This window comes from Dermacentor variabilis, chromosome 3 (assembly GCF_050947875.1).
Source record: "Dermacentor variabilis isolate Ectoservices chromosome 3, ASM5094787v1, whole genome shotgun sequence".
In the NCBI taxonomy this organism is placed as follows: Eukaryota; Metazoa; Arthropoda; class Arachnida; order Ixodida; family Ixodidae; genus Dermacentor; species Dermacentor variabilis.
In genome coordinates, this window is record NC_134570.1 from 51,114,837 (window position 1) to 51,141,851 (window position 27,015).

At 45.7% G+C, this 27,015-nt stretch overlaps 2 protein-coding genes across 3 annotated transcripts in view; one reads left to right on the forward strand and one right to left on the reverse strand.

Moving 5' to 3' along the window:
* Window positions 1-1,080: 1,080 nt before the first annotated feature.
* On the forward strand, window positions 1,081-16,174 carry SrpRbeta (signal recognition particle receptor beta). Of its 2 annotated transcripts, none has more exons than XM_075685070.1 (9): window positions 1,081-1,230; window positions 1,527-1,615; window positions 1,918-1,992; window positions 2,166-2,245; window positions 6,388-6,447; window positions 8,166-8,242; window positions 8,322-8,376; window positions 9,521-9,725; window positions 15,932-16,174. In XM_075685070.1, exons 1-8 carry the CDS (start codon window positions 1,113-1,115, stop codon window positions 9,723-9,725), a joined length of 759 nt encoding a protein of 252 aa, XP_075541185.1. In that variant the 5' UTR covers window positions 1,081-1,112; the 3' UTR covers window positions 15,932-16,174. The 2 variants fall into 2 exon arrangements, with proteins under 2 accessions (XP_075541185.1, XP_075541186.1); XM_075685071.1 differs by lacking the exon at window positions 15,932-16,174 and adding an exon at window positions 11,408-12,216.
* The window catches only part of LOC142575587 (uncharacterized), a 252,699-nt gene continuing 235,570 nt past the window's right edge, over window positions 9,887-27,015 (reverse strand). The window contains exons 7-11 of the mRNA XM_075685069.1: window positions 25,890-26,107; window positions 18,786-18,857; window positions 15,919-16,090; window positions 13,991-14,237; window positions 9,887-10,215 (exon numbers count right to left, since the gene is read on the reverse strand). Coding sequence (XP_075541184.1) covers window positions 14,031-14,237; window positions 15,919-16,090; window positions 18,786-18,857; window positions 25,890-26,107 — 669 coding nt within the window. The 3' untranslated portion in view covers window positions 9,887-10,215; window positions 13,991-14,030. The remainder of the gene's footprint in view (window positions 10,216-13,990; window positions 14,238-15,918; window positions 16,091-18,785; window positions 18,858-25,889; window positions 26,108-27,015) is intronic.

Here is a 27,015-nt window from a genome sequence, read left to right on the forward strand (position 1 = left end):
AATTTCATGTGTTACATAGCGCTAAAGAGGGACGCGTAACAGGGAATACATAGGACGAGTGGTTGAACGTTGCGCTATTTCATGTTGCGTATCTTTTTTCAGCAATGCAGAAAATAGCTTAGACAAATCAGTGGCGTAGCCGGAAATTTCTTTAGGGGGTCGTACGCACTAGACCGGGAAGAGTGGGGGGAGGGGGGGGCAGGCATTCGGCAGGTCTTACACTAACCCTTCCTTTTTCTTGGGGGGGGGGGGGGGGGGGCGTGCTGGTGTTCCCCGCTGGCTACGCCACCGACACAAGTTAGCCAACGGACTAGGCTGCCTTTGTCTGCTTTCTTCTATAAATAAAAGATAAATGAAAGATATGTGGAAAAATGTTGATTTGGCAACAGCCAACTTTGGCAGTTCCGGATAACCTCAGTTCGCAGCATGTCGCGCCTGCAATAACGATGTCTGTCAAGATGTATGTACAAGTCTATGTCAAGAAAGAAGCAATGTTTATTTTTCTTTCACTTTGAGCACTAACAAACTATGAGAGTCACCGTAATGTGTTTGAGTATGTTTTTATTCCGTGCTACATTTGTCAATGAAGCGGAAAGAGAGAAATATGCACGGTATGCACGCTGAAGGCTTACGTAAGAGACTCGGAGTCGTATGATGACAGTCTCGAGCTGTGCGTGGCGTAAGTCAAGTTGGTGGTTGTGCAGGTTCTAGGAAACTGCATTAAGGGTTTATGAATTGGGCTCGTCATTTCGTAGTACAATGTGAACGCAAGGTTAACCGCGTAACTGCCATTAAACGTTGTTCTTTAGTGCACGCTTCAACCTCTGAGTTGAACTTCGCGCGCGCTGTCGCCTTCCTACACCGCAACCGTTAGGTGGCGCCATCTTTTGACTGAGTTTGAACACACCTTGCAGGTTTGCAATCTTGAACGTCATGCACACTTGTAGGAGATAGTTATTGAGATTTCTCACCTCCCTCATAAAAGAAATTACTGTGAATTAAGCTGAAAAGATAATTTTATGTCACTTTAACTTTTTTTGTCTTAGATAGGAGTTGAACGTGCCAAGTGTCAACAGCTAGCAACGGCAGGGAACGCTAGTAGCGCTTTAAAAATGGCAGTGGACGCGTCGTCGAAGCCTGCGCGCATGGACTTAAATAACAATTTATTACCAATGAATCCGTCATTACTGTATGTTATTATCGCCTCAATCGTAGTGCTCGTTACAACACGTAAGTAACCTTATGCGCGAGCGTAATTAAGGCTCGGCCCACTTTTGATCGTGTGCTCTATTCCATATGTGCACCATGTGTCAACATTGCCGGGTTCCGTGGTGATGTGGAGGTTGTTGGCTGCTCTCGCTGATGTTGACCATAAGTTGGAACGTCCTCGTGTGGTGTTCTTGCGTACTGGCCACCTGCAGGTTGTTTGCAGGATGTTTCCAGCGGATACTGCCTGTGATCTTGCGCTCGTTGTCGTGCATTTTTCTCACGTTGCTCACTTTTGCACGCCCTTGTTGCTGTTTCAGTAATATTCTTCCAGCGAAGAAAAAATCTTCGGCGAGCAGTGCTAATCGTGGGGCTGTCAGATGCCGGCAAGACGCTGTTGTTTTCTCAGGTAAATAATGTATTATTGCTCTCTTTCTCGCGTCTTGGCGCGATCAGAAACGGATGTTCAGGGCACGTACAACGTTGCGATTGCCACGCACCACAAATACTACAAAAAGTAACAGACACCCAGTGTGCACGCCGCTTTGTGTAAGCCTTCGTTGGAGGCTGCACTTGCATGGCATTCTTGTCCCATTTTCCACACCACTTTACTGTTACACACAAGATTATTTCAAACGCCGTGCCCGTCTTTGTCGTGTTTTTAGTGCCTTGTAAATTTTTTGAAACTGTCGTTGCGACTCCTTATTGCAGCTTGTAGCTCGCAAGAAGGTCGAAACTTACACCTCAATCAAAGAGAACAAGGCGTCATATGAAGTGCCCAAGAAAGTAAGTATGCAGCTTTTGACTAGCATTTTTTTCGCGTTATACTAAATCAATCACCGTAATGCACTTGTAGACCGCAATAAATTGAGTCAAACGCAGCCTCTTTAAGATCTGTGTCTAACATTGGCCTCATTACAACAACTTATAGTGCCTCTAATGTTATTAAAATCTTTCAGGGTTCTCTCAACCTTATTGATCTGCCTGGCAATGATAGAATGAGAGCCAGGTTTCTTGACCAATTCAAGGGGCTGGCAAGGTATGTACACCTCTTAGGAAGAAATTTAGTCTCACAAGTACTATTTGCTTAGGGTTGTGTGGTTTTAGATGAATGATGCATGGTTGACGCTTCACCTGCCCTTCACTTCTCTGGGAAGCACCTCCCATTGAATGTAAATTTCCTGGAGGCAGCATCTTATCGGTATGTTGTTAAAAGGCTTGCCTACTTGTGTAGTTTGGTGGTACAGTTTCTCAGAGAAGCTGGCTTAATCTGGTGTTTAACTCACTTGGCTTACTTCCAGATACTGGATCACAGGATAAACTGGTCATGCACAATCGGTGCCACATCAGTCAGTGGAGCTGCACCAAGATTCATTGTTTTTAAATTGACGATACATACACAGTTGTTATTATCTGTTAACAGGAACACTTTGAGTTAGATCACATTCGTTGTGCCAGCTGTGTTTGCCAGCTAAAGTAGTGCTAGTGCTCTGCAGAGGTGCAGCAAGCACAAGGGGTGCTGCATCACTCGCCGGTATTCTTGGTAGATCACTTTTGGGAACATCAGTTTCAGTGGACGCTGCTGCATTATCGGGCAAAATGTCTATTGCTTCAGTGAGTTCTCATGTCACATAACATTACGTAAATGTGAAAGTACTGCTTAAAGCGATTGACAAGAATGTGGTCCCAGTGCTTCATTCACCTCAAAGTTGTGCACTGCCGAAGTTGTCATGCTCAGTGGCTGATATTGGTGGAAGCCATGATAACCTCTGTACTCACTATGTTTACGTACCTCATCATTAACTGCTTGTACTTACAGCGGTATAGTGGTACCGGTGTAGCGCTGCTGAGCTACACGTCACAGGTTCGATTATGGCCATGGTGGCCACTTTTCGATGGGGCTAAATGCAAAAACGCTTGTGTACTTAGATTTATGTGCACACAAAGGAACCCCTGATGGTCAGAATTAGTCCAGATTCTCCCGCTACGGAGTGCCTCATACGATCGCCGTCCGTTTATTCGGACCTCACGGGGACTGCGGAAATGTCCGAATAAACAGGTGTCTGAAAATGCAGATTAAGAAAAAAAGAAAGAAATCCTTTATTTCCACGCACTTATTTGGGCTCGGCAGTAAGCTTGAAGAAATCGTGAATGCGCCGTTGCACGCTGTTCCGTTTAGGCGCAATCAGATAAGCCTGAATCTCTGAGAGGGTCGTACGGCCACTATAGGCGGCTGAAAGCACAGTCACTGCTTGTACGCGCTCCGCATGCGACGGCAGCATAGCACATGGTGCATCATCGTCCGGTGGCGCAGCAGAAACCTGACGAATGATCTCGCTGTCGTTGAGTTCTGCGCATGTCAGTACAGCAGTATCAGCACCTGTGAAACTGTCAAATGAGACGGTGTCCTAAATCGCAATGCAACCACTGTACAGGTCTCGGCAGAACATTTTTGGCGTCAGTAGGGAGCACATCGGAAGGCGACAAATCCTAGGCCTTCCGGAACCCGCTTGCCGCATTCCCCAGCGCAGTCTGCGTGGGCACTGTCGGCGCCATTAGACAATTGACGCGATGTTTCCGTATGCTGCGTTGGATCACCGCAACCTCTACACAGCACACAAAGCAAACATCACCATGTCATCACGCCGACACCAGTCGCACAAACGAAAAACGTAGCCTACTTGCAGCGTCGTGCACGAAGAAACAAACAAATCAGCTGCTGTATTGTCTTGACATGGCTTACTAAGCTGAGACCGGAACTGCTGTAGCAACTCTATCCAACCAGGCAGAAACGATGAGGATGAGAGGGGATTTCCAGTAGAGCCACTTCGTGGGGCAGCAAGGAGGCTCCATTCAAAACAAAAAAGGTGTTCAGCAAGTTGAACCATGCACCGGTCAGAGTCAGTGCATGGTGCTCTCGATCGAGTTGGCTCAAGGAGTGCCCGAAAAATCAGACGAGAGGTTGCAAGGTGTCCGAACTTTTGGCAGTTGTTATACATTATGGTCTATGGGGAGAATGGCACTGCCGCGAAGCAGACTGAATAATCGAGCATGTCCGAATTTTCGGAGTCCGAAAAATCAGTCGGTGACTTTATTCATGTTGTAGTTAGCCAGAACAGTGTTGACACTGTTTATATTTGTTTCTAAATGCCAGTTTAAAATATTTTTGTTAAAGCAAATGCACATCTATTACCTTAGCCTTTCGGTTTTCACAAATGTCTCATGTTGAGAAAATGTGCATTGGATTTGCGAGAAGTCCTCATATGGGGGATCACATAGGAATGAGTTTTGACATTCTGCTGGAGCTTGAGCATTGGGTGATGGTACTTGGGCGTGACATATTAAAAGCTTTTCGTACAGTGTGATGCGCTCTGGCAGTGGAAATCATGCGCACATGCACACACACACACACAAACAGCTTGAATGGTATTTTTGTGGGTACAGTATCATTTTGCCAACACATTTATTGTGTCAGGCTTATTGCATTTATTTGCACTAGTTCTCACTGAGGCCATTACGACCCATTTTCTAATAAAATAAAGCTGTTCAGGGGAATTCGGCATAACTGAGCCAACTTAAAACGGTAGTTAGCCTTGAACCACCTAATATGGCTCACTGACCAAACCCATACAACTAATTGGAGCACAAGGTCATAAATGTCTTTAGACAAGCTTCCCGGTAGTCCTGTATGTTTAGTTTGTGAGCAGAACTCAGAATTGACTTTTTCTTTTGTAGTGGTTGGTTGGTCGTTTGCATTTCGTAAAAGAGGAAGGGAATTGCTGCTCACCACACTGCACATATCTATATTTAAAGAACCTTCATTTCCCTGCTAATTTATAAGCAAGACCAATTATGCCACAGGACAAACACCCATTGGCCATTTGCCAGTCAATTGAAATGATTTAGCTAGAGAATTTGAATTGTGTATGTATTTTTGGCAGGTAAATGGAATCCTAGCAGCATTTTGTTTTTTGTGAATGCGGTCTTCCAAAAAGTTCAGTAGTAAAATTTGAAGATGTGAGCAACTATGACATTTCGATGTTTTCTTAATGTAAGGCGAGCATATTCAAGTGCCATCAGCATTCGGAATTTGAGGTCGGTGCACGGGCTTGCGCGTATATGCTGCTTCTGTGTAGTAATGCGTTAGCAATAGGGTTCGAATAACATTTCCACATTGAATCTAATACGAACATTCAAGGGAAATTACTTCCTAATGTTGAATTCGATATAAAATCTTTTGTCATTTATAAACAAAATGATATGTTAAGTTTACATGCAGATCCTCTTATTAAAAAAATAAGGTTTATTTATGGTTTTTGATACATGCATATAATGCTGTTCACAGATGGACTTTCGATCAACTGAGAAGCTTGTAAATCAGAAATGATTTCTTTTAGTAGTCTTGTGCACCATGACAATGACAGTAATGCAAAATATGAATAGCATGTCGTTGATCCACATTGTGTGCTGTGTTTATTGAAGAAGATAGGTGTGACTCTACAGCGGTGGACATTATTTAACGATATACAAACATGGTAAGCTTTGCCTAAATTGAGGCATAAAGTTAGTAGACTGGCTAGAAATTAATCATCCTTATTTAATGATAGGAAAATTATTCAGCAGCAGTTAGTCGCTTCATGGGCTCACTCAGGAAGTTCGCAATGGCAGGCATCGGAATTTCCAGGACAAATCGCCTCTACACTTGCTGAGCATACGTTTGTTAAATTTTATTATGGTGCTTCTTTTCGACAATGCGGCTCTCTTGCTGCAGAATCATTCGGAACAGTGCTCACTTGAATTAGTGTTTTTTCCTCAGGACCTAATCAGATGTTAGGCATAATATTCGATTTAAAATGAGTACTCCACAATTTCTAATATTGAATTCTCAAATACATATTGCAAAGCAAAGGTGATTTGCAGTATCAAATATTTGCACACCCTTAATTGACAGGGATGAATTTCCTACAAAGGGATTCACTATCCACACAAACTTGCTTTAATGCCTTGTATGTTTTAGAAGTATGGTGTTCTTGAAGCTTTGTGGCTTCTTAGTGCTTGAATCCATGGAGATTTGCACATTCCTTTAGTGATACCTTTGTGAGTTTATTTGTGCCTTTTTACCACCTCCTTTCATTTTTTATTTTTCCTCCTCTTTAAGAATTTCTTTATTTGCCTTTTCAGAGCTGTTGTTTTTGTTGTGGACAGCGTTAACTTTCCACGGGAGGTTCGGGATGTGGCAGAGTAAGTTCTTTTTTTTTTCTTTTTGGTCTCGGTGCTTTTGTAAGAAGAGCGCTATTTGTTTCATGCATTTCCATATTGTTGGGTACGTGGCCTATCATACAAGTACTACTCGGTGCTCAAAAGGTCCACGCTTATGCAGAATAGTACCTAAAGGTTGTTGAAAGGAGTATGAACACAAAATCTTTGTAGTTTTTTGTTTTTCTTTTAATGGCCGGCTATTGACCCAATAATGGCAGGCGACATTTAGAAGGCATTTTGGCCACGCCCCACTGCACCCTAGCCTTCACAGTGCAAGGCATTGAAGAAGGAACAGGAGCACAGCAGAGGCCTTGTTTGATTGCTAATAACTCCGAATTTGCTGAACGCATTGAAGTACTTTTTGCGGCAAAGTATATATAAAATAGCCAATTTTCACTTCAAATGCCTTTCTACCCTTTGATAATAAGTGGTCCGGGGCCCCTTTAACAGTGGACCGCACGTACACGTATTTCTGCGGCTATTTGGGACTCGTTCCTACTATGATGCAGGTACATCGGTAACCCTCAAGGGTTCAATTGGTTTCTAAATGCTGCAATTTCATTCAGGTTCGCTTTCGGTTGTGAGGAACAAAAATATAACAATTGGGTGCAGTGCACCGTATCCTCAGCTTCCCACTTGTTTGCAAATGACACACTGCACGCAGGCCGACAACTTATTCGAATGCAAATGCTTTTCTTCGAGAGGGTAAGAGATGAATGAATGTGTGCTGTTTAGTGGCGCAGGGGCCAGGTATGCCCAGAGTGCCTTGGAGAGGGTAAGAGATGGGCTCACTGGAACATGGGACACAACAGCTGTTGTTCTTAACTGAATACCAAGCAAAGAGATTGAATGTTCTATATGCAAACGTGCACGCAAAACCAGACATTTTAGGCAGTGGCATTGCCAGGCTGCGCGGCACCTTGATGCGTCAATGTCTGCATTCCCCCTTTCTCGTTTCCTTTTCTCTTTACCTGCGTTGACTATTTCTAAGCTATAGAATATCATGTGAAATGCCTTAGAGGGTATACAATTAGGCATATAAAGGAGTATAGTAATAACTGAATCACCACATTCTTTTTTTCCCATAAACCCTATGCCAGTGTTGCTCTACTTAGAGGAACCAAGAGTGCTTTCATCCACGACCCGAAGCTAAAGTAGATCTAACTTTCTGCTTAGTGCCACGTTTTAGGGGTTTTCTAGATGTTGAAGTTGATATGCCTGTCGGTTTTAAAGTTTGTGGTATATCACCTTTCTCAACAACTTAATGATGAGGTCAAAACAAATAGCAGTTGTGCAGATTCTGAAGGAACATTCTAGCTACTTAGCTCAGCTGGCATGACCAAATTCAAGCTGCTAACACCTTGGGCAAGGTGGCAGTGGACAGGTGGCAACCATTGCCTGAGACATGTTACAAAAAACATCCGTTTAGGTTTGTTTCCATCCAAAGTTCTGGTTCAGGTACAATTATCAGTTTGGATTTCATGCATCATATAAAGAGTTTGGAGCTTTCAACTAGTACCTAAGAAAGCAAGAAAATGATACTGAATCTTGGTGCCATTAATGCCTCTAAATTTGTTCCTTGTCAGGAATTAAAGGACTGGGCAAACTGGTGCCCACTCCTGGAGTTAACTGTACCCTGTATTAACTGCCCATGTAGAGTAAATAGAATGGCTGATCATCTTATACTTGTGGTGTTGCAGATTCCTGTATAATCTCTTATGTGACCCTGTCATCTCACAGCATTGCCCACCCTTTATGATTGTATGCAACAAGCAAGGTAAGTGTTTCATGAATATTATGGGACATTTTGGTTGGGTGTATGCCTATTAACAGTGCCATGTATTATGTACTTACAGACGAGGCTATGGCAAAGTCATCCAAGGTGATCCAGTCACAACTGGAGAAGGAAATGTAAGTTCTTAAATCATAAAGTTTTGTTTCATCATAGCTCAAGTGTGAGTTGGATCAAATTGTTTGTAAGTTTAGTTCTTGTGGTTTAAATTAAATGGCTGTGCCGAGCAGGTGTGTGAATATTCACACAGGTACATTGTTTACCTTATTCTGGGGACCGTTTTTCACTATCTAACCACTGTTACAATGTTATCGCTCGGTGCGACCAAAGTGTATCTGAAATTTCCAGACTGTTCTCATATATTCTATAGCGAAAGCATTTTATATACTCAGATTGCATGTGTGTGATGCGAATAGCAGCATACATTCTTGAACATACACGAGCACCAGCAGTTACATTGGAAGGTACGATGTCATGTATAAACAGCCGGCACACTTGACTCGTAGATCAGATTTCGAAGACCGATGACTGCTTGTTGCTATCATTCTTCTATGAGTGTGTTACTTGTTTTATTGCAATAGCAATCATACATATGGTTGAGTGTGTTCGTGTCATTGGCATTGTCGTACTGTCATGGTAGTGACGTGTGGCTAGGGCTTAAGAGGGTTAGTAGGTTTTCAGAGATGCACAGTGCTTTTGTTTGGTTGCAAAGACGATGAAGCCTAGTGGACGCACCATCACTCTGTAGGAGCCAGGGCAGCATTCTCGCTTCCACTGCTGACATGAGCGTTGTGTGCATGAACATTAGTATTCCTGCCAAGTACATGCATGTGAACCACACCATGGTGCTTACACCGGTCTGAGCGGAGCAGACAGTAAACGTCAAGATAAATTGATCTATATGATCCTTTCATTGGGTGCTGACAAACACCGATTGTTTTCCTTCGGTTTCATGCTGCGCACCATTGAGATGTGACACCTGCAACTCTATTAGCGGTGCTCCTTTCCGAGATGCTTTCTTCTGAGAAGTTTTTGAGATGTTTCCGTTGTGACGCTAAACCTTGCTGTCGCTTTCAATATTTTGCCTTCGCACATAACTGCCAAATATTTCTGGCACGAGTTTGCCCCACAATAGTGATTTCCTAATGCACAATTTTGGCGCTATCTGGTTCTTCACCATCACTACAACATGACAATGTTTTATGCATCAATTTGCCCTCTCGTAGCTGTTGTGTCTCAGTGTGATGTTTTATTACTTTGCAGGAATGTTCTCAGGACTACACAGATTTCTGCACTGGAGTCTACAGAGGGGCAGGCTAATAACAACACATTCCTAGGCAAGAGAGGGAAGGACTTCCAGTTTTCAGACGTTCGTCCGATTGTAGTTGACTTCATGGAATACAGCGCCGAGGCGTCAGAGGATGCCCAGCTGTCGGCACTCAAAAGCTGGCTGGCCAAGGTGGCATAGGTGAATAGCCCTTGTACGCCGACTCTTGTACAAGATTACATTCAAACTAGCTGACAGCTTGCCCTCACGGTGTTGAAGACTGCCTGCAACACTCCACCTGGAGGCGTGCAGCTTCAAGAGCTCGCGTTATTCGAGGCTCTGTCTATTGATATCCCATGGTGTACGTGTAAAAGACACACATAAAATGCTTTATTTCTCCACCCTTTGGCTCTGAAGTCAGTTGAGCCTCTTGCTTGCAAGAGCCCGTTTATAGATGGCAGGTCGTGACTTGAGTTTCGCAGTGGAGGCGTTATCACAACGTAGCATGTTCACATTGATCCCATCGGCAACCCTATGCTACCAAAACTTGGTTTGTCCCTTGTGCAGCAGCACGAACGACTTGTGAGACTGTGCCTGGTCAGGACAATGCGTAGCTGCAGAGGGCAAGCACTGACCAGCATTGCTTGCTTATCACCATATCACCACTGTTGATACTAACTGTGGTCGCCACCTGCAATGAAAAAAAAAGGTTTAAAGCATTTTTAGGACATGTTTAAGTGCCTGTACGCTAAACAGTGTGTAGAAAAAATATTGCTGTATATCGCGCTGAGGATGTAGTATGGCCTTATTTAAAGCTGCCCCGAAACACTCTTTGAACATGTAAGAAAAATATTGCCAATCTGCTAACAAGGGTCCTGTGAACATGTGAGCCAAATGTTGCTGCACTGCACACAGTAGGGAATTTGCGATCTCGTGTCAAAAGCAGTGAACAGACGATGGCTGTCGCATCCGCAATGTTGTCATGGAAAGCAGATTGAAAGCAGTTGGCTGACTAATGCTATTTATTGGTTCATTTCATGATCGCAAGAGCATTCTCAGTAATACATAATCGCTAATTTGGGTTAACTAAATAAAAAATATATATGTCTGCGATCTCAATGACGGAAAACAATTTCATGTTTGCACTGCACGTAGCTGCGTCAGCTGCGCATGGCCTCCGAGATGGCAGCGGCATGCTGCTTATTGTAGTCTGCCGTGATTGTTATGGGGCACCGTGACACTAAACTTTTGGCCGAGGTTTTGCTTTCTTGGCTTCTCCGCTGTGTAGCTTCCAGCATGCTAGTGGAGACGAAAAGAGGGAGAAAACCGGGAATCTTGTACGATGACTCATAGTTGTGAAAAAAAAAACCAAGAAACTCCAGCACCAGATTTGTGGAACGGCATCCTTTAATAATGAGGCCATGTTATGATTAGCTTAAAAAAATGTTTTAGAGTCCCTTTAAGTACAAGCATAACATCATGAGCTCTTATGTAAATACATGTAAATGGTGAAATAACACTGCTCAGCTTCCACAGCGCCAAATTTGATGTTTGCTGCATTTAAATGAAAAGTTTAAAATCTAACGACTCCAGAAAGTACATTTATGAGTTATGCCATACACTGTTAAACATATATTACTGAATTTATTGCAAGAAAAAACGAATTGGAACATCAAGTTCAAAACTCCAACACATAAATAAACAACGATATCACAATTCTGTAAATTGCACCAATTAAGTGATATAAAGTGTAAGCAATTGGTTTATTATATATTTCTCTGGAATATACCACTAATTTGTGAGTAAGGCTTTTACAAGAACCTTGTACACACTGACACTTTCACACAAACTGCAAACTCGTATATAAAATTTGTCCATTTCAGGTGCTCAACAGATGCAGCTTACAGAACTGCAATATTGGTTTTTGATGCAGAGTTACACATCTGTAGACATTCTTCTCGTTTTTAAACTTACTGATATTCTTATGAGGCCCAAAATCATAATTCTGCTTCCTTAAGTCGAAAAATATTTCCTGTTCTCTTAAATGCAAGAAATTTCATTCAAATCAGTTCAGTGGTTGTTCCATAAGACCATTTCTGGTGTCACGTTCATTTGGATAGGGAAGACAATGTTGGCACTTAACTAAAGCTTCATTTTAAGTGCATACTAAAGAACTTCACGGGATAAAAATTAATCTAGCAATCTCCATTAATACCTATAGAGACACTAAAGATGAATATTAAGTTAATACGTGATGTTAAATTAGTTTCTGCAATAATAAAGTGGCCACTCTTATTGTGAGAGAAAGCTTATTTTGGGTGAAAAAAACAAAAACTTAGGATAGGTAGCAACACAGCCTTAGCAACACAGCCTTGAAGTTCCCATACCAGCTCCCCATGATATCATTGATGTCGACAGCATCTGCTCCGTTCCTAGTTTATCGTTTACTGGTAAGGCAGGACTACCTTGAGTTCGAAAGAGTCAACCCAGCTTTCCAGAATATTACTGGGAACAGAATGCACTAAAATTGAGATAATTATTTGAAATCCCCATCATCACCCTGACGCACTGGCACTGATGTTTTTCAGCGAAATTGAACGAGAGGCTTGGCCTTCATTTTCTCCATTATTAGCTCTTTTGTGTGAAGTGAGTGAAAATAAAGTTTTCCAAAAACACTCTACCTGTCTAGGCTAAATAAGTGCTGCTCAATGCCTTTAAAAGCTCATTAAATCAATATTTAGTGCAATGCATGCATTATCAACTCATGCCGAAGCAATAAAGTCAGAATGACTGCTATAAGTGCATCCTTTTCCACTGTGTGCAGTGAAACTCTGAAGATACAGTAATTTCCTACTTGAGCTATGGAACATTGCTTGAAATCTCTCACGCCAATCCTCGTTACTGCAAAAAGTATTTCTGAGAATCATGAACTTTTGTGCTACTGTATAGCTAACTACATTTGGACCAACAGCACAGCTGTACCAGATGCTAATCTTGCAATGATCTTTTGCATATATATTCAGACTGAGATTAGCATTCATTACTGTAGACGTGTTTCTTGGTACACCCCTCGCCTACGTATGGGGGCCCAGCTTGGGACCTGTGTTTGAAAGGGAAGCACTTGGGGGCAACATTATATTTGTATATCAAGGCTTAATACTGCTCCTGTCATAACTGTGATCTGTGACGGGTGACTTAGAAGTGGAACCATGAGTAATATATTCTAAAGCAGCAAACTGTTATGAAAGAGCAGTTGCTCTTGCTTCTTTGACTAAGTTGTTATTCCGATGTTCCGCCATTCCTTTTCTTGCATTAAACCGTTAAATATAACGTAAATGTACGGAGGTAATGGAGTTGTGCATATCTCATATTTTGTATAAAAAAAAAAGCAAGTCTGAAGTTAAAAAACCTACATAGATTTGGATTTGGTTCATAGCCACTCAAATTAAGTCTCGGTCTCCTACAGAGGCAGATTCAGGCCATTACAGAAGCCATTTGTCTGCACACACACACAACTGACACTATCACAATTCTTTTGGATAGTCAGGCAGCATCACATGCCTTTATGAAAAATACACTTCCAAATCACATCCACTCTACACTAACCACAAACATCCTACACTATGGTTCTCCTGTGATGGGTGCCAGGTCATCAGGAAGATAGAGGGTAGTGAATGCTATTGTGATGTAACACTGAGCAACCCCATAAAATGGCCTGAGGCCTATTGCACCAGAGGTGTTAGAGGCAGATGTCGAAAAGATTACCACAATCGGCAGACGACTCTTAGGCAGCAAACAACAGACTGCTCTTACTGTGTTCATCACAAACGCCTACCAGAGAGGATGCTGTACTAGTACATCGGGCACAAACACTTACACTGCCCAACGATGCTATCCCAACAGTTTATTGAGAACAGGCCTGGCAAACTGGCATGTCAAGTAAATGTGGCAAACAGGTGGACACATTCCACACTTACTGGAAATGTCCCCGAGCACTGTCATTTCCGTGCTTTTTAACTGGCCCAAACATCCTGCCCTCCCTCCCCTCTACCGGGGACGGCTGGACCGCTCAACTGCTAGAGGAATGCCCTACACTATGGCTGTTGCTGGTGGCCCACGTAAAACACATTAATGGGTCCAGACAAATAAGTGGACTCAGTGACAAGATAGGGGACTGCTCATTTGAATGGACTGAATAACTTTTATCGAGCACCTTAAAACCAGTATGCTATCAATCCAATATGTTTCTGTATCTACCATATGTAGTTTTCATAGCGGATTCACTGTAATTTTAGTGTATATTTCCCTTAAAAAAGGAAAACACCATACAATAATTTTGTTATACAAGCTTTGTGTTTGCTGGATGTTGTGGTACATTTACCGAAGTTTGTGTACCGGACATGGCATTGCATTGTACAAGAAAACTAGAAAATAGTTTGCACTGGTAGTCAGGTTATAGTACTCACCAGATAGATATTAAGACTAGCATGCAGCCAGCTACGCAAGTCAAACAGCGTCGGCCATCATCTTGCGGAAGTCTGAGAGCAGCGTGTAGTCGGGATCTTCGTCTATGTCCACCATGTCCTCGGCTGAGCCATGCTTCCGGAAAGTTGAGTTGTATCGATACAGGGAGAGCGGGCATGGCAGCAGCTCTGGCATGACCGAGTGATGCGTGATGAGTGATGTCAGGGTGCTGAACTCCTTTGTAAAGCCCTGGAATAAAATAGAAAGCATGTGAGGTACTCTGACTTACAATTGGCAAGATTGCTGAAAGCAAAGCAGTGTCTATATGCACCAGATTGTGTGCATGAATAGCTAGTGGGTTAAAGGGGCTCTCTATAGCTTTTCACTAAACATCCTGAGGTTCTGGTTACATCATGCTTTACATATGAAACAATGCATTCTTATATGTGAAACTCCATACCAGAATTAGTTATTAGCACACGTGTTTATATAAATATGCTGTGACACCACACGTCCCATGCATGCTTTTAGTAACTGCATGTAAAAACCCAAAAAGTAATGCATAATTTCTTGCAAATGACATATGCGAAATAAAAGTAAAGATGTGAGAAGTCACTGGAGCATGCATTTCAGAAACGCCTTTATTCTGTGTCTGTAATGGGGCTTTTTGGACATTTTTTTCTTTCTTCTGTGTGTATTGCAACTATCCTTACCGATAAACATTTCTTTCTGGGCTCAACACAATTGGAAGGCATTAGGCAATGATAAGTTCTAATCATTACTGGAATTATGATTGAATACTTGGTGAACACAGAGATAAGTGGCCCTCACAGGTGCTCTGTGCGTATGGCAGATGTTTAGTTCCGACTGAGGGCTTTGTCTGCCAATTTAGGAAAACTTGCTTGTTCATCTCATTAACACTCATAACTTTAGCTTTTTATGCCAAATGTTTTGTCTGTGTGTTTGTTTTCTTCCCTTTTGCATACATTTCACCACATAGGTATAAATGAGTACCAGCTTTAGCTTTCCTCACTGACAAGAATGAAAAGTGATGGTCACATAGCTTTTAACTTAGTGCTTGTCTTCTGACTCTAGAATTAGTACAACTGCACCTGGCCTAGCACATCTGTCCTTTATAGGTGGCGTCCAAATGACATCCCCAGCAACAGCTCCCTTGAAATAACGGATACCAATCTCAAAGGCCATGTGCTTGTGTATTGCAAATGCCAGAACCACTTAAAGGAGGCAGAAATGGATATGATTGCCATGTTTTAGCCATCGACTATTGCTCCAGATACGTGCCTTTTATCCATAACACGAGTTTTTGCACTAACCACATGAATACCTTGCGTTTGTCATCAGAAAAATGCAAAAGTGCCCTCGACAGTTCTCGCCTTGCTCGTCTAGAGTCCTGAACCTACACTGTGGCCATGTCCATGAAAAACATGCTTGAGTGGTTCAATTTCCAAGGAAGCCTCATGGCATTAAATGCAAGGTCAGAGGTTTAAGTGTAATGATGATAGAGTCTAGAGATGGTATAACGTAAGGATTCCTTTTTCTGTATTCTATTCCTTTCTTATTGTACACCATTCATGGGGCCTGCCATCCATGTAGCATTTGTTAATGTAGGTGGAATGCAGCTCGGACCACTAACAAAGTTTGTAAAGGAATAGTATGGAATAAAATCGTTTCACTATCTCAGCCCAAGGTAAGTTGCTCATGCATCAAGATATAAGAGCACTGTGACCTCGTGTGTTTGCGATCGCTTTAGAGTATCTTAACTTCTGTGCTCCTCATACACTATGTGTAGCATAGGGATGCAAAAATCATTGACTCGGCTATGTCTGAGATGCTGATGTGTGCATAAAGCTCCACAATTTTACTTGCTCTCCTGACTTTGCCTTGTTGTTTTCTCTTGTGCTTCCTTCACCTTTATTTTGTAGCCCCTGTTGGTGTGCATGATGAGATAGTGGGCGATGCCACTCGGCTGGATGCTCCTGGGGACCCTCAGCGAGAGTGCAAAGCACCCGGGTTTGGTGCTGCTTTGGCGCACCAGAAAGGACCCGATTGGTTCCTGCGACAGCACTTCGAGAGCGATCTCCCTGCAAATGCGTCACAGCGTCAGCAAAATGTCCGGTGTTGTACTTGTACATTAAATGTCTCCTTTGACACAACAAAACTGAAAATTGGGTCTGTCAGTAATACTAAGACGTCTCGGAAAAGGTTACATTTCGTTGGATACATTCTCTTAAATAAATAAAACAGGTTAAAGTGAGTTATCAGTTGAAGCTTTGGAATGCAAAAAAAAAAACAAGTAAACCTTAATCATGGCATCAGTAGAGCCTTGGCAAGCCAGACTCCACTTGTGGAGTCTGGTGGCATGCCATATTAATGTTTATTTTTGCATTAGCAACCAGTGACATCATGCATTTTGATAGGATTTTCTTTAACTGTGAGATAGTTCATGGATACATAAGGATTACATTGCACTCTGAAGAACCAAATGCACAAGGTAACAAGTTTTGAGGAGCAAGAAAATGTGACCTGGACATGCGAAAAATTCATTCAAATTTGTGACACCATGCTGGTGTACCAGCGCTACGATTCAGGTAAAAAATGAGAAAAGTGAAGCAGTTCTTTAATTTTCCTCGTCTGCCAGTAACCAACGTTTTTCTGTTCAATATGCAAGATAATCTTGAAGAAATAATACATCACAATTAACGTTGCCTTTCAGTTCCTCTCTAAGCAAAGCAAAGAGTATGGCATTGCGAATTATCGGTTTTACATGCCGAAACCATGATTTGATCATGAGGCATGCCGTAGTAGGGGACTCCGGAAATGTGGCCCACCTGGGGTTCTTTAACATGCACCTAAACCTAAGTACACAGGTGTTTTCACATCTCTCCCCCATCAAAATGCGGCCGCCGTGGCCGGGATTCGTGCTCAGCAGCCCTACACCATAGCCACTAAACAATCACGGCAGGTCACATTGTGAATGGCTCGTCTCCTCTTCTGCACCCGTTTGCATACATCTATTGCTGCCTTTTTCAGCTAGCACACACTATTTGTTTTGGTCAGGGCAGTGAATATGTAGGTTCACTTTGTCGCAGTGTGTCGCCCCTTCTGCATGGGCATTTGACTTGGGTAAACTTAAGGCAGGCAGTAGCATCTGCCAGATCGCCGGCGCAATTGAGGACCTATACAATCGCTGACGGTTTAACTGTGGTACGGTTATGTTACCCCTTCGGTAATGATTTTCTTTGGATTTAGGCAATCCCCTGACAAAACACAAATGTTGTGAGATCTTGGAAAGGTAACGTCCCATGTTGATACTAATTATGCTCGCCTTTAATGTATTTTCAAGAACCTTTAGGAGCGCAAACTATTGTCTCGGACAAACTCAATAGCGTCATCCCGACATTACGCTGCCGAGATACGCTGCCGGGGATGCTCATTGGTTAGCTCTGTTGGATAATGTGGTGACGCAGTACGGGTGCTGTGGCGTCGCACAGCTTCTAAGATCGGCCCGCCTCACAAACCACATTAAAATTCTTTCAAGGACACGCATCCCGCACTGGTGTCAGGATCGGCCAACCGAGTCGCCACCTATGGTTATGCTCCCTCCGGGATCGGCCCAGTTTACAGGGTCAGACAGCCACCCTCTTAAAAGTGGGCGGAAGAGCCAAAGAAAGAGTCGGTAAAAGTTATGCAGATCTCACGCACTGGAATACCGATGTTACGCGAAACATTTTGCAGATACCTATCCATGTAGGATTGTTTGGAGTTCCCGCAGAGCGATACCAGATGGATCAACACGTTTGTGTAAATTGAACAGCTGTGTATGTGGGTCGCGAGCGTGATGACAGCAGTACGACGACGACCATGTTGAGGACAATCGTATGGCAAAAACGGTGGTAATTCCCAAGCCGGTCGTTCGACGCGAGCTTACGACATGACCCTTGTTGGTCTATGCATAGGTAGTGGACGAGCGTAAGCGAGAGAAACACGGACGGTGACGTCATCAGCCACTACGTGTTATACAGTCGTACGTACCTATGGCTTCTTGCAAAGAGATTCGCGCCAATTACCTACTCATGAACGCGAACGATCGTTTATTGTTATTTTTCTTTTTACGCACAATACTAGAAGCTGGCTTCACTGCAGGGTAACTCTTTGTGAGGTGAAGTCAAACCAAGCGCTCAAAAGATCTTGGAATTTCATCACCTGTCGAGAATTGCTTGAGACATGGAACATGCTTCATTGCAAAACATAGCAATATTAAATCGGCGATATCATTTGTACTCCGGTAAGGAAACGTTAAAGCATGATTAACTTGCGCGAACATGGAGTCGGTACAGCGTCGCGCAATTTATAGTAGCGTGCCACGAGGAAAGGGGCGAGGAAAGCGGCCCGCTTCCGGAGGTGGTGCAGACTAACGAGGCGCTTCAAAACGCGAGGTGTCCTCCCAAATGAAGACGAGAAAGTGGCACGGCACGCACGCACCGAGCGTTTCAAATAGCTGGCTGGCTTTAGAACGCGAGAGGCTTTAGAACGCGAGAAGAATGCGTGCGACCGTGGCCTAATGGTCAGAGCTCCTGGACTCTACGGAAGAGGTTCAATTTCACTGTCGGTCCGGCATTTCATTCTTTTTATTTAAGCGAGGCGTGGCAGGAAGCTACCTACCTACCTACCTACCTAACAATGCTTCGCATTAAAAGAAAGAATTCCTCGGTACGTTCTGTATTGTTGCCTTTGGCGATGCTTACAACTGCAATGCACGTGAAAAGCGCCACTCACCTGGGGATGCCAGCTTGATACCAGGGGGCTTCGCGCAGTTCCTCTTCTTCATTCACGTTCAGGGAATCATGCCTGACAATAAAAACAAGGGGGGGGGGGGGAGTGAGCTAAATATATCGTCTGGAGAAGCAAGAAGACGATTTAACACAGGAGAGGATGAGCCGTCTCATTGGTAGCGGCCTCCTCGCAGCTGCGGTGAAAATAAACATCATTCGTGGCGTCCGAGATTGCGCCAGGTGAACCGTTTCGATCTGGGAAATTAGGAATCCCGACGCGATATTCCCACGCGTACAGAGACTACGGTGGAGAGGGACCCTACGGCGAAAGGGCTCGTCGCAGCACTCCGTGGCGGCCGCGGTAGACCACGCCACGCTGCTGCCATCTCGGAGGCCATACGCTGCAGATGCAGCCACGCGCTGTGCAAATATGAATTTATTTTTCTGTCATCTTGAGATCGCATACATATATATCTTTGTCACTTAAAGAAAATTAACTCAAAATTAGCAATTATGTATTACTGACATTGTATATCACGAAATCAGCCAATAGTGTTGGTGGACCGACTGCATTCGACGTCGACACCGCGGATGCGAGAGCAAGCGACTGTTCACTGTCTCTGACAGGACATTGTAAATTTTCTGCTTCGTGCAGTGCAATAATATTTGGCCCACATGTTCGCAGGAGCCTCGTTAACAAATCGGCAACGTTTCCTTACTATGTTCAAAAAAGTGTTTGGGGGCCCCTTTAACACGACGTGGGACCATGCCGCTTGAACGGCGTAGTTTGACCGCAACTATCGCCTTCAGTGTATGTAGTGAAGCATTCGTGTCTTCTTGCAAAGATATTCGCGCAGGTACTTTATCTACTCATGAACGAGAACGATCCTTTATTGCTATTTTTCTTTTAATGACACTACTAGAAGCTGGTTTCACTGCACGATCACTCCTTGTGAGGTGAAGTCAAACCAAGCACTCAAAAGATATCGGAATTTTATCACCTGGCGAGAATTACTTCAGATATCGAAAATGCTTTACTGCAAAACATAGCAAGAGAGGCCGGGAGTGTAAATTCATGAACGAAATTGGAACGAAACAAGCAATTTTGTAAGGACAATCTGGTCGACTGCGTAGCTCTCAAATTGACAATACATGAGTGATACTCGCATCTTGAGCAAATATTAATTGCACATAATTGCAAACGTAACAGCAAACGCAATTGCTGGGTGCGGATACGGTCAGTTTTAAAGCGAATAGCCATCTTTGCTTCTTTAACCCGTTTTCGCGGTGGCCGCACTTTCACCTTCGATACAAAGGCGCCGGTGCAAAGAGCGCATACTCTCGCGCAACCGAGTTGCGGGGCAGGTTCGTCGCCGAACGCGAAGCACGACGCCTGTGACGTGTTTCCGGCTCCCAAAATCGCTTCCGCTGCATTCAACGAACAAAAGCACAGCCTTTGAGATCCGCATTTTAATTTCAGAGGGCGCCATTAATTTCAGAGGGCGCCACCCTACATAAGGCGTGGGAGATATTTGGGGCTTCTGAAGATTTACGTGTTGTGGTGGCAGTTCGGGGACATACAGCCCTCGTCTTCTTCACCACGTCCTCTCCACTTGTAGGGGCCACGGGAGACGTGAGAAGGCGATGATAGTCGACCGCCTCCCACGCCGGCCGTTCGCGCCGCTAGAGATAACGCACATTAAAATTATTTTCGTTACTTCTTTGTCGGCGTAGCCGCCGCTGGGAGGCGGCCCTAAAAAATTCGGAGCTAGAAGACCAGCTCTGAGCTGTCCGACAAGCCGGAGTTGCCGCCCGAGTCCAAGGACTTCGAGCCGCCACCTGAGGCCACCACAACCGAAAGTGCCGGACCATTCTTTTCAATAAAGTTTATTTTCTTCTACTTTTCGTTGTCCCTACAACGTTCCTCCGATTTTCGTATACCGCTTGTACACTCTGCTTAATCTGTTCATTTATGTTGTCAACGGCAACGGCCGGCACCAGCATAAGGTTTAATAAGTTGTGATGTTTTACGTGCAAAAAGCCATCGTCCGTCTGATCATGAGGCGCGCCGTAGTGGGAGACTCCAGTTAGATTCTGACCGGCGGGGGTTCTTTGACGCGCACTCAAAGCGCAGTACAGGAGCGTTCTTGCATTCTGCCTCCGTTTAAATGAAGGGCCGTCGAGGCCGGGATCGAACCCGCGACCTCGTGTTCAGCAGCGCAACGGCATGGCCCCTGAGCAGCAGAGGCGGCTACGAGAAGGTCCCGAATGAACCGGTGAATCTTCAATGACACTTGGCGGCTCGGAGGCAGTCTTGGGTACCTTAACGTGCGCCCCAAACGCGTGGTACGCGAACGTTTTCTTGTACTTCGCCCCCAACGGAATGCAGCACCCGCGGCCGCGAATCGAAACCGCGACCTCGTGCTCGGCGGCAGAAGGGGCACAATCGGAAGCCGACCTTACGCAACGGCGCGCCGAGATTATCGAGAGCTTGTGGCAGAGCCGGAGCAGTGAAAAAGAAAAGACGCGAGCAGTACCGCTCTCTTTATTCCGAGGGACGCTTCAGACAGCCGACAATGGCCCGAGCTCTACCGTGCCGTTGTTCTTCCTTCTGCTGCATAGCTCCGCGCATCGGCAGGCAGGCAGGCGGGCGGGCCGCGAATGAGACAGCCGCCGGCTAGATGGAAAGCGAGGCGGGTTTCGCCGGGAGGGGGTGAGGGGGCGGGGGGGAGGGCAGCCCCGCATGTGGTGAGCGTTCACCCCCACCGCGCACTGCAGCGTCGGGTGATGCTGTGCCGGTGGCGCGTACGCACTACATCCGGCTCGGTCTCGTACCATTGTGTTTCGGCTCGTTTCCGGCCGTATAAATCAGGCGCGTCGCTGGGTGCAATCGCGTGCGCGGCCAGCGCGGACCTTGACTCGAGTTGCTAGCGCGAGCCGCCGCCGCTTTCTGGGTGGAAAGCCGCGTAAGTCACCCCCAAAACTCTCCTCCCCCCCACCCCCCCTCTGACTACACTCTCTATAGCTCTTCCGTCCTTAGACCCCTGCCACGCCACCAGCGAATCGGCCGCCGCTTTAATTCTCTTCGTCTCTCTCCCGCTAACTTTTCCAAGCTCCGACACAATTCGCACCACCGAAAAATAAAAAAAGGAACACGTTGAAAAGGAGGAAGAATATAAGAACTCGCGATGCCCGAATCGTGAAGTCGTGATCCGTGTCGAAAGAAAGAGCGCGGTCGCTTCGGAGAACGCACGCACTGCAGCATGCGAAGTTTCTTTCTCCTCTCTCTCTCTCTCTCTCTCTGTCTTTCTCACTTATCAGACGAATTTCTTGTACAGTACATTCGCGGTGGTTGTTCTCTCTCTCTATCTTGTTTTTTTTCTCTCCGCCGAATTTTGAATTCTCCGCCATAGAGTTTCTCCCGCCTTATGCGCGATGCCACATTACCAAGTCGTGAATTTGAAGTCCTTTTCAGTGACGAGTGCTTCAAAGACTCAGAAGTGAAGATTCTTGAAGATGGCTAGATTTATATGCTTCTTTGACGTTGCTTTCTTTCTTTCTTTCTTTCTTTCTTTCTTTCTTTCTTTCTTTCTTTCTTTCTTTCTTTCTTTCGTGGCACGGCGTTCACAATCCGTCTCGACGGCGGCCCATTTAGGAAGCGCGTCTGTGCGCACAGGCAGGCCTCTGACGCGAGCGCTTCCAAGTTCCAAGTCTTGAATGAAAGTTCACATCGGGCGGCGACGACGATTGTGGCTAACTTGGCACGCGAATAACTCTCCTTATCGCTAGGAATTAAAAACGAAAGTCAAGAAAAAGAAAAAAAGGAAAGGTAGGAGTAGGATCGTGCAAAATGTGAACGGATGAAAAGACGGCGCTAACGTGGTTCTCCTCCAAAACTTTCCAGCTCAATTCTTCCTTTTTTCAGTTCCTTGTTGCTGTTCTCGTGTCGTTTTCCTCTTTTTTTTGTTTCTTTCTCGACTTGTGACCGCTCATTCTACCTTTCTTTTTTTCTCTCCTCCGTATTTTTGTTGGTTTGTTTCCTTTTTTGAGGTCTGCGCGAATGTCTTCTCGCTCGTGCGAACGCTGCCCTTACGCGTGATTAAGCACAGCAGGGAGGAAAAACAAGGCGTTTATGGAGAAATGACAGCTTAAGGAAAGGGAGGTAAAGCGGGGAGGCGGAGGGGGTGGGGATAGGGTAGGCGGATAGATGCATGCGCAGTTTTTGTTGCTGTTCGAGAAACGCGTGTACAGCGCGCATCGAGGGCACCCTATAGAACACGTCCACGCTCGAAAGCATGCAGCAACGCATCAGCCTATGAAGAAACGTGTTAAGCGCGACGATTCGAGCGAAAGACAGCGGGGAAAAATTGATTCGGGACCGCTGCGTCCCGAAACAAGACTCCTCGTAGACGTGTCGCATTCGTAGACTCATGCTCGACTCGGTCGGCCGTTTTCGCACCGTGGGAGTCGAGCGCGGTTCAAGCGAGAGCGTGGCGCCCGCGCACACACGGCTAATCGCGCGGCGCGACGCGTCTTCCCCGTCACGAGAAAGAAAAATTGGAGGACGCTTAAGCTTCGCCTTCAAGAGTTGAACGCGACAGCGTTCCCGTCGACCCGCCAAGGGGTGTAAGACAATGGGCTACGGCGCAGCGACTACGCGCCCCGCATCGGACGCGGTGAGCGTCGAGCAACGCAGCGTTCGGCGCGACAACGAAATGTGCGCCTGAGCAAGGGACGCACGCCTGAGCCTTAGAAACAGCTCGTTTCTAAGGCAACACCGCGTTCACTAGAGGCGCTTTTGTACCGCTTTGAAGCATCGAACTCGTGGCTCAGTGGTAACGTCTCCGTCTCACACTCCGGAGACCCTGGTTCGATTCCCACCCAGCCCATCTTGGAAGTTGCTTTTTATTTATGAAGTGCCTGCCGTGATTTATCGCTCACGGCCAACGCCACCGACGCCGACACCGACGCCGACGACACCGGTTTTTATGCGACACGAGCTCCTTAACGCTATCGCGTTAAAACGTCTGTACACAACCGGGAACGTGGCGCGTCGCATCTATACAGACGACGTGCGCTCACTGAAATGCAACTTTCGGCAACGGCACGGGCCCGTGCCGGACAAAGCCGAACGCCAACAAGCCTCTGCACCGGCTGCCAAAGTGCGATGTCGCGTCGCTGCGTGACCTGCAGGACAACGGAGACAGCGTGCTTGAACCGGACGCGCACGGTTCTGAGTTGCGAGTGCGCTTTAAAAGGGTGGCCAGAAAAAAAAGAAAGGAAAGTTAATGTGCGCGAGAATTAAGCGTTCTCTTTTTCGTATACACAAAGGTCTTGCTGGCCGCGAGATGGCTGGCAGCGAGGCAGTTGTGGTGTCCGAGGCTCCTTCAAACTCCATTGCCCACCGCCACCTTTCATCTAATTTGTTTTAATGCGATTGACGCTTTTTGGGTATCTTCACCGAGTTTGCGGTACGTACAGTTGAAACTCGGTTTAACGAAGTGATGACCACGCTCGAATAATTTCGTTAAATCGGGAAGTTCGTAAAATCAAGAGAAATGAATTTTTCGGTCCTTCGAAATATAAAATTGTAACGTAGCGACACGCGAAGGCTTACCGCGGCAATGTATTTGCCGCTAATCCAGCCGTCTGCCGCATAAACCACGAAATAACGAACGCAACCACCGCCGCCCCTACCGAGCCGGTGTTGAGTCGGCTGTTCCGTGCACGGGCGCGGCGTGCAGCCTCGTCGAAATAAGGCTAGGGATGTGACCATGGCGCCTAGATGTTTTAACGCGATAGCTTTAGAGCGCACGCTCGAAGTATATAACCTGTATGTGCCAAAATTAGAAAGAAAGCACTGGTTGTTTTACTCATTTATTTCAGAAAAACCTCGTTAAATCGAGTTCGGCTAGGTTTGTTTCGTTAACTCGGGTTCATGATAACATTGAACCCTATGGGTACCTGCCGGGGAGTGTGACTTTCCTCGTTAGATCGGGAACTTCGCAAAATCTGGTTTCGTTAGATCCAGCTGTAACTGTACACTTAAACTCTTTCATATACCCGGTGAGCCACGTTGTCTACTAGCTTGGACCATTAGGTATGCGCTGCATGGCTTGCTGTCTTGCCGAGCGGACAACGTGGGTCATTGGATTATGTTCCCGATATAGACGACATGCTGCCATGTGACCAAGCGCACAACTTGGGTGACTGCATGTGCGCCACTTGGAGACAACTTCGGCACTGCTATGTAATATAGGCATGCGCCTATTCAGTCACCGGGAAAGGATGATCCAAGGTTACGCAAGGGGTAAGGTAGCCTATTTAACACATTAAAGCGATTGCATGCCCATCCCTGCGTCGAGAGCGGCCGTTTGGGGGATAGCCATTGTAACCAAGTTGCAGCCAGGATACTATAGGGATAGTGGCGGCTGCTACGGGTTTTAAACTGGGGTGCAGTGATTACATCAAGACATATTAGTGTCCTCACGTATCATTCGGCATTATGGTTGGCGACATTGCCTCTTCGTGTGTCGGCTAATGTGCTCATAAGGTTTTGTGGTTCAAGGATGGTACGGGGATATGACATCGGGATAAAGTAGTCATCATAATAATCATCATAACATATAAAGCACCCCCCCCCCATAAATAATTCACACCAATCGTAATAAAGATTGCTAATCGCATTAACGTCTCCATTCACCTCCAAAGGAAAGATGTCACACCCATCATAACAAAGGTTGCTAATCGCATTAACGTCGCCATTCACTTCCAAACGAAAGATGCAACCAAATTATCAATCAATCAATCAGTCAGTGCTGCGTAGGTCCGCAAGGTGTAGGAGAGTTCATGAACGGGAATAATTGTCATCCCCCGGCCTGTATCGCGAAACTTCAAACGAAACCCAAACAGGTTTCTCGGAAATAAACCTTTGCAGATGAAAAATTCGTCCTGCTCAGGCAATCGGACCCGAGACCAATGAAAAGGTACTTTGTAGACCGAGCTTTGTAGCTTTCATTGTACGTAGTTTCCCGCTTCAGTCGGCTGGATGACAATTTTTCCTTTCGTCAGTCAGTAAATAAAAAAAAAAATCGTGCAAACCACGTACCGCCTTGGCGGAGCTGGGGCGAAGGCGACCCTCGTGGCGAGGCCGTTGGGCCGCGGCGACCCCGAGGCGCTCCTCTGGCGGCCGCTGGGCGAACCCGACGAACGCCGGCTGCGCACCGAAGAGCGCACGCTGCACGCCTCGGAGGACAAGGGGCTCGAGCGCAGCGCCGAGCTCGGAGGCCGCGAGCCCATAGGCACGGGCGACGAGGCCCTGCTGTCCTGCATCGGGAGGGACGGGAACGTTTCGCTGTCACCGCCCACACGCTGTATGGAACATCGTTAATTCGCGTTTGTACTGCTGTAGCGCCGTATGTACGACTCCGTCGCGCGTCGTGGCGAGGCTAATTGCTTTGTCTATCAGAATGCCACTTTTAGACGACTTCCAGAAGATGAAGAAATAAAAGGTCTTGCGATATCCATCTTCTAGACCTCTTCTTCAACCGAGATGGCACCTTCCTTGCTTCTGGCTTTTCCGAAAGCGATTTTTAAGGGTCAATACAACTGATCTCCGAATACTACCGAGTATATCTCATTTGTGCGTGAGCGAGCGAATGAGCGAGTGTCGGCACAGCAAGGTGAGCTACACCCGCGGACAACTTACTGTGGCTACGAAAGGAAAGCTACGGAGCCAAAGCACGCGCACGAGTGAGAGCGCTTCTGAAAAGAATGCCGAGTTTTCACCCACGTTATTTTAAGCTGGGGGAGAGAAAACATACGCACCTTATTAGCAACACTTAAATAAGACAAAACGCACCACTGAATGTAAATGGTTACTCATTTCGCAGCTTCTCCCTTCCGCGTCTGGGTAAACGCGATACCGTTGCACGTGGAGGCTGCGTCGATTCACCGTCTGTACTGGGCAACCAAAAGCGCTGTCACACGCGCTGGCAGACTACTTCGCGCCGTGACACATGTGCAGAAGCTCCGCCCCCGTAGTTTTCCTTTCGTAGCCACAGAAAGTTGTCCGCGAGCATAGCTTCATCCGTGTCCCTCCACAAATCGATACGCTTTCGATAGCAAGCGAAATCACATTGATATCAAGACCAGACGCAGTGATTCGATCAGCGCCTTCGCTCCTTGCTCTATCTGCGTCTTATGCCATCCCATCGCGTCCACGCGGACAGCCA

Bases quoted from the DNA above. Each gene is read 5' to 3' on its own strand.
- SrpRbeta (XM_075685070.1), top strand. From the start codon at position 1,113: ATGGCAGTGGACGCGTCGTCGAAGCCTGCGCGCATGGACTTAAATAAC. The intron at 1,231-1,526 runs GTAAGTAACCTT...TTGCTGTTTCAG, and splicing joins CGTAGTGCTCGTTACAACAC to TAATATTCTTCCAGCGAAGA. The intron at 8,377-9,520 runs GTAAGTTCTTAA...ATTACTTTGCAG, and splicing joins TCACAACTGGAGAAGGAAAT to GAATGTTCTCAGGACTACAC.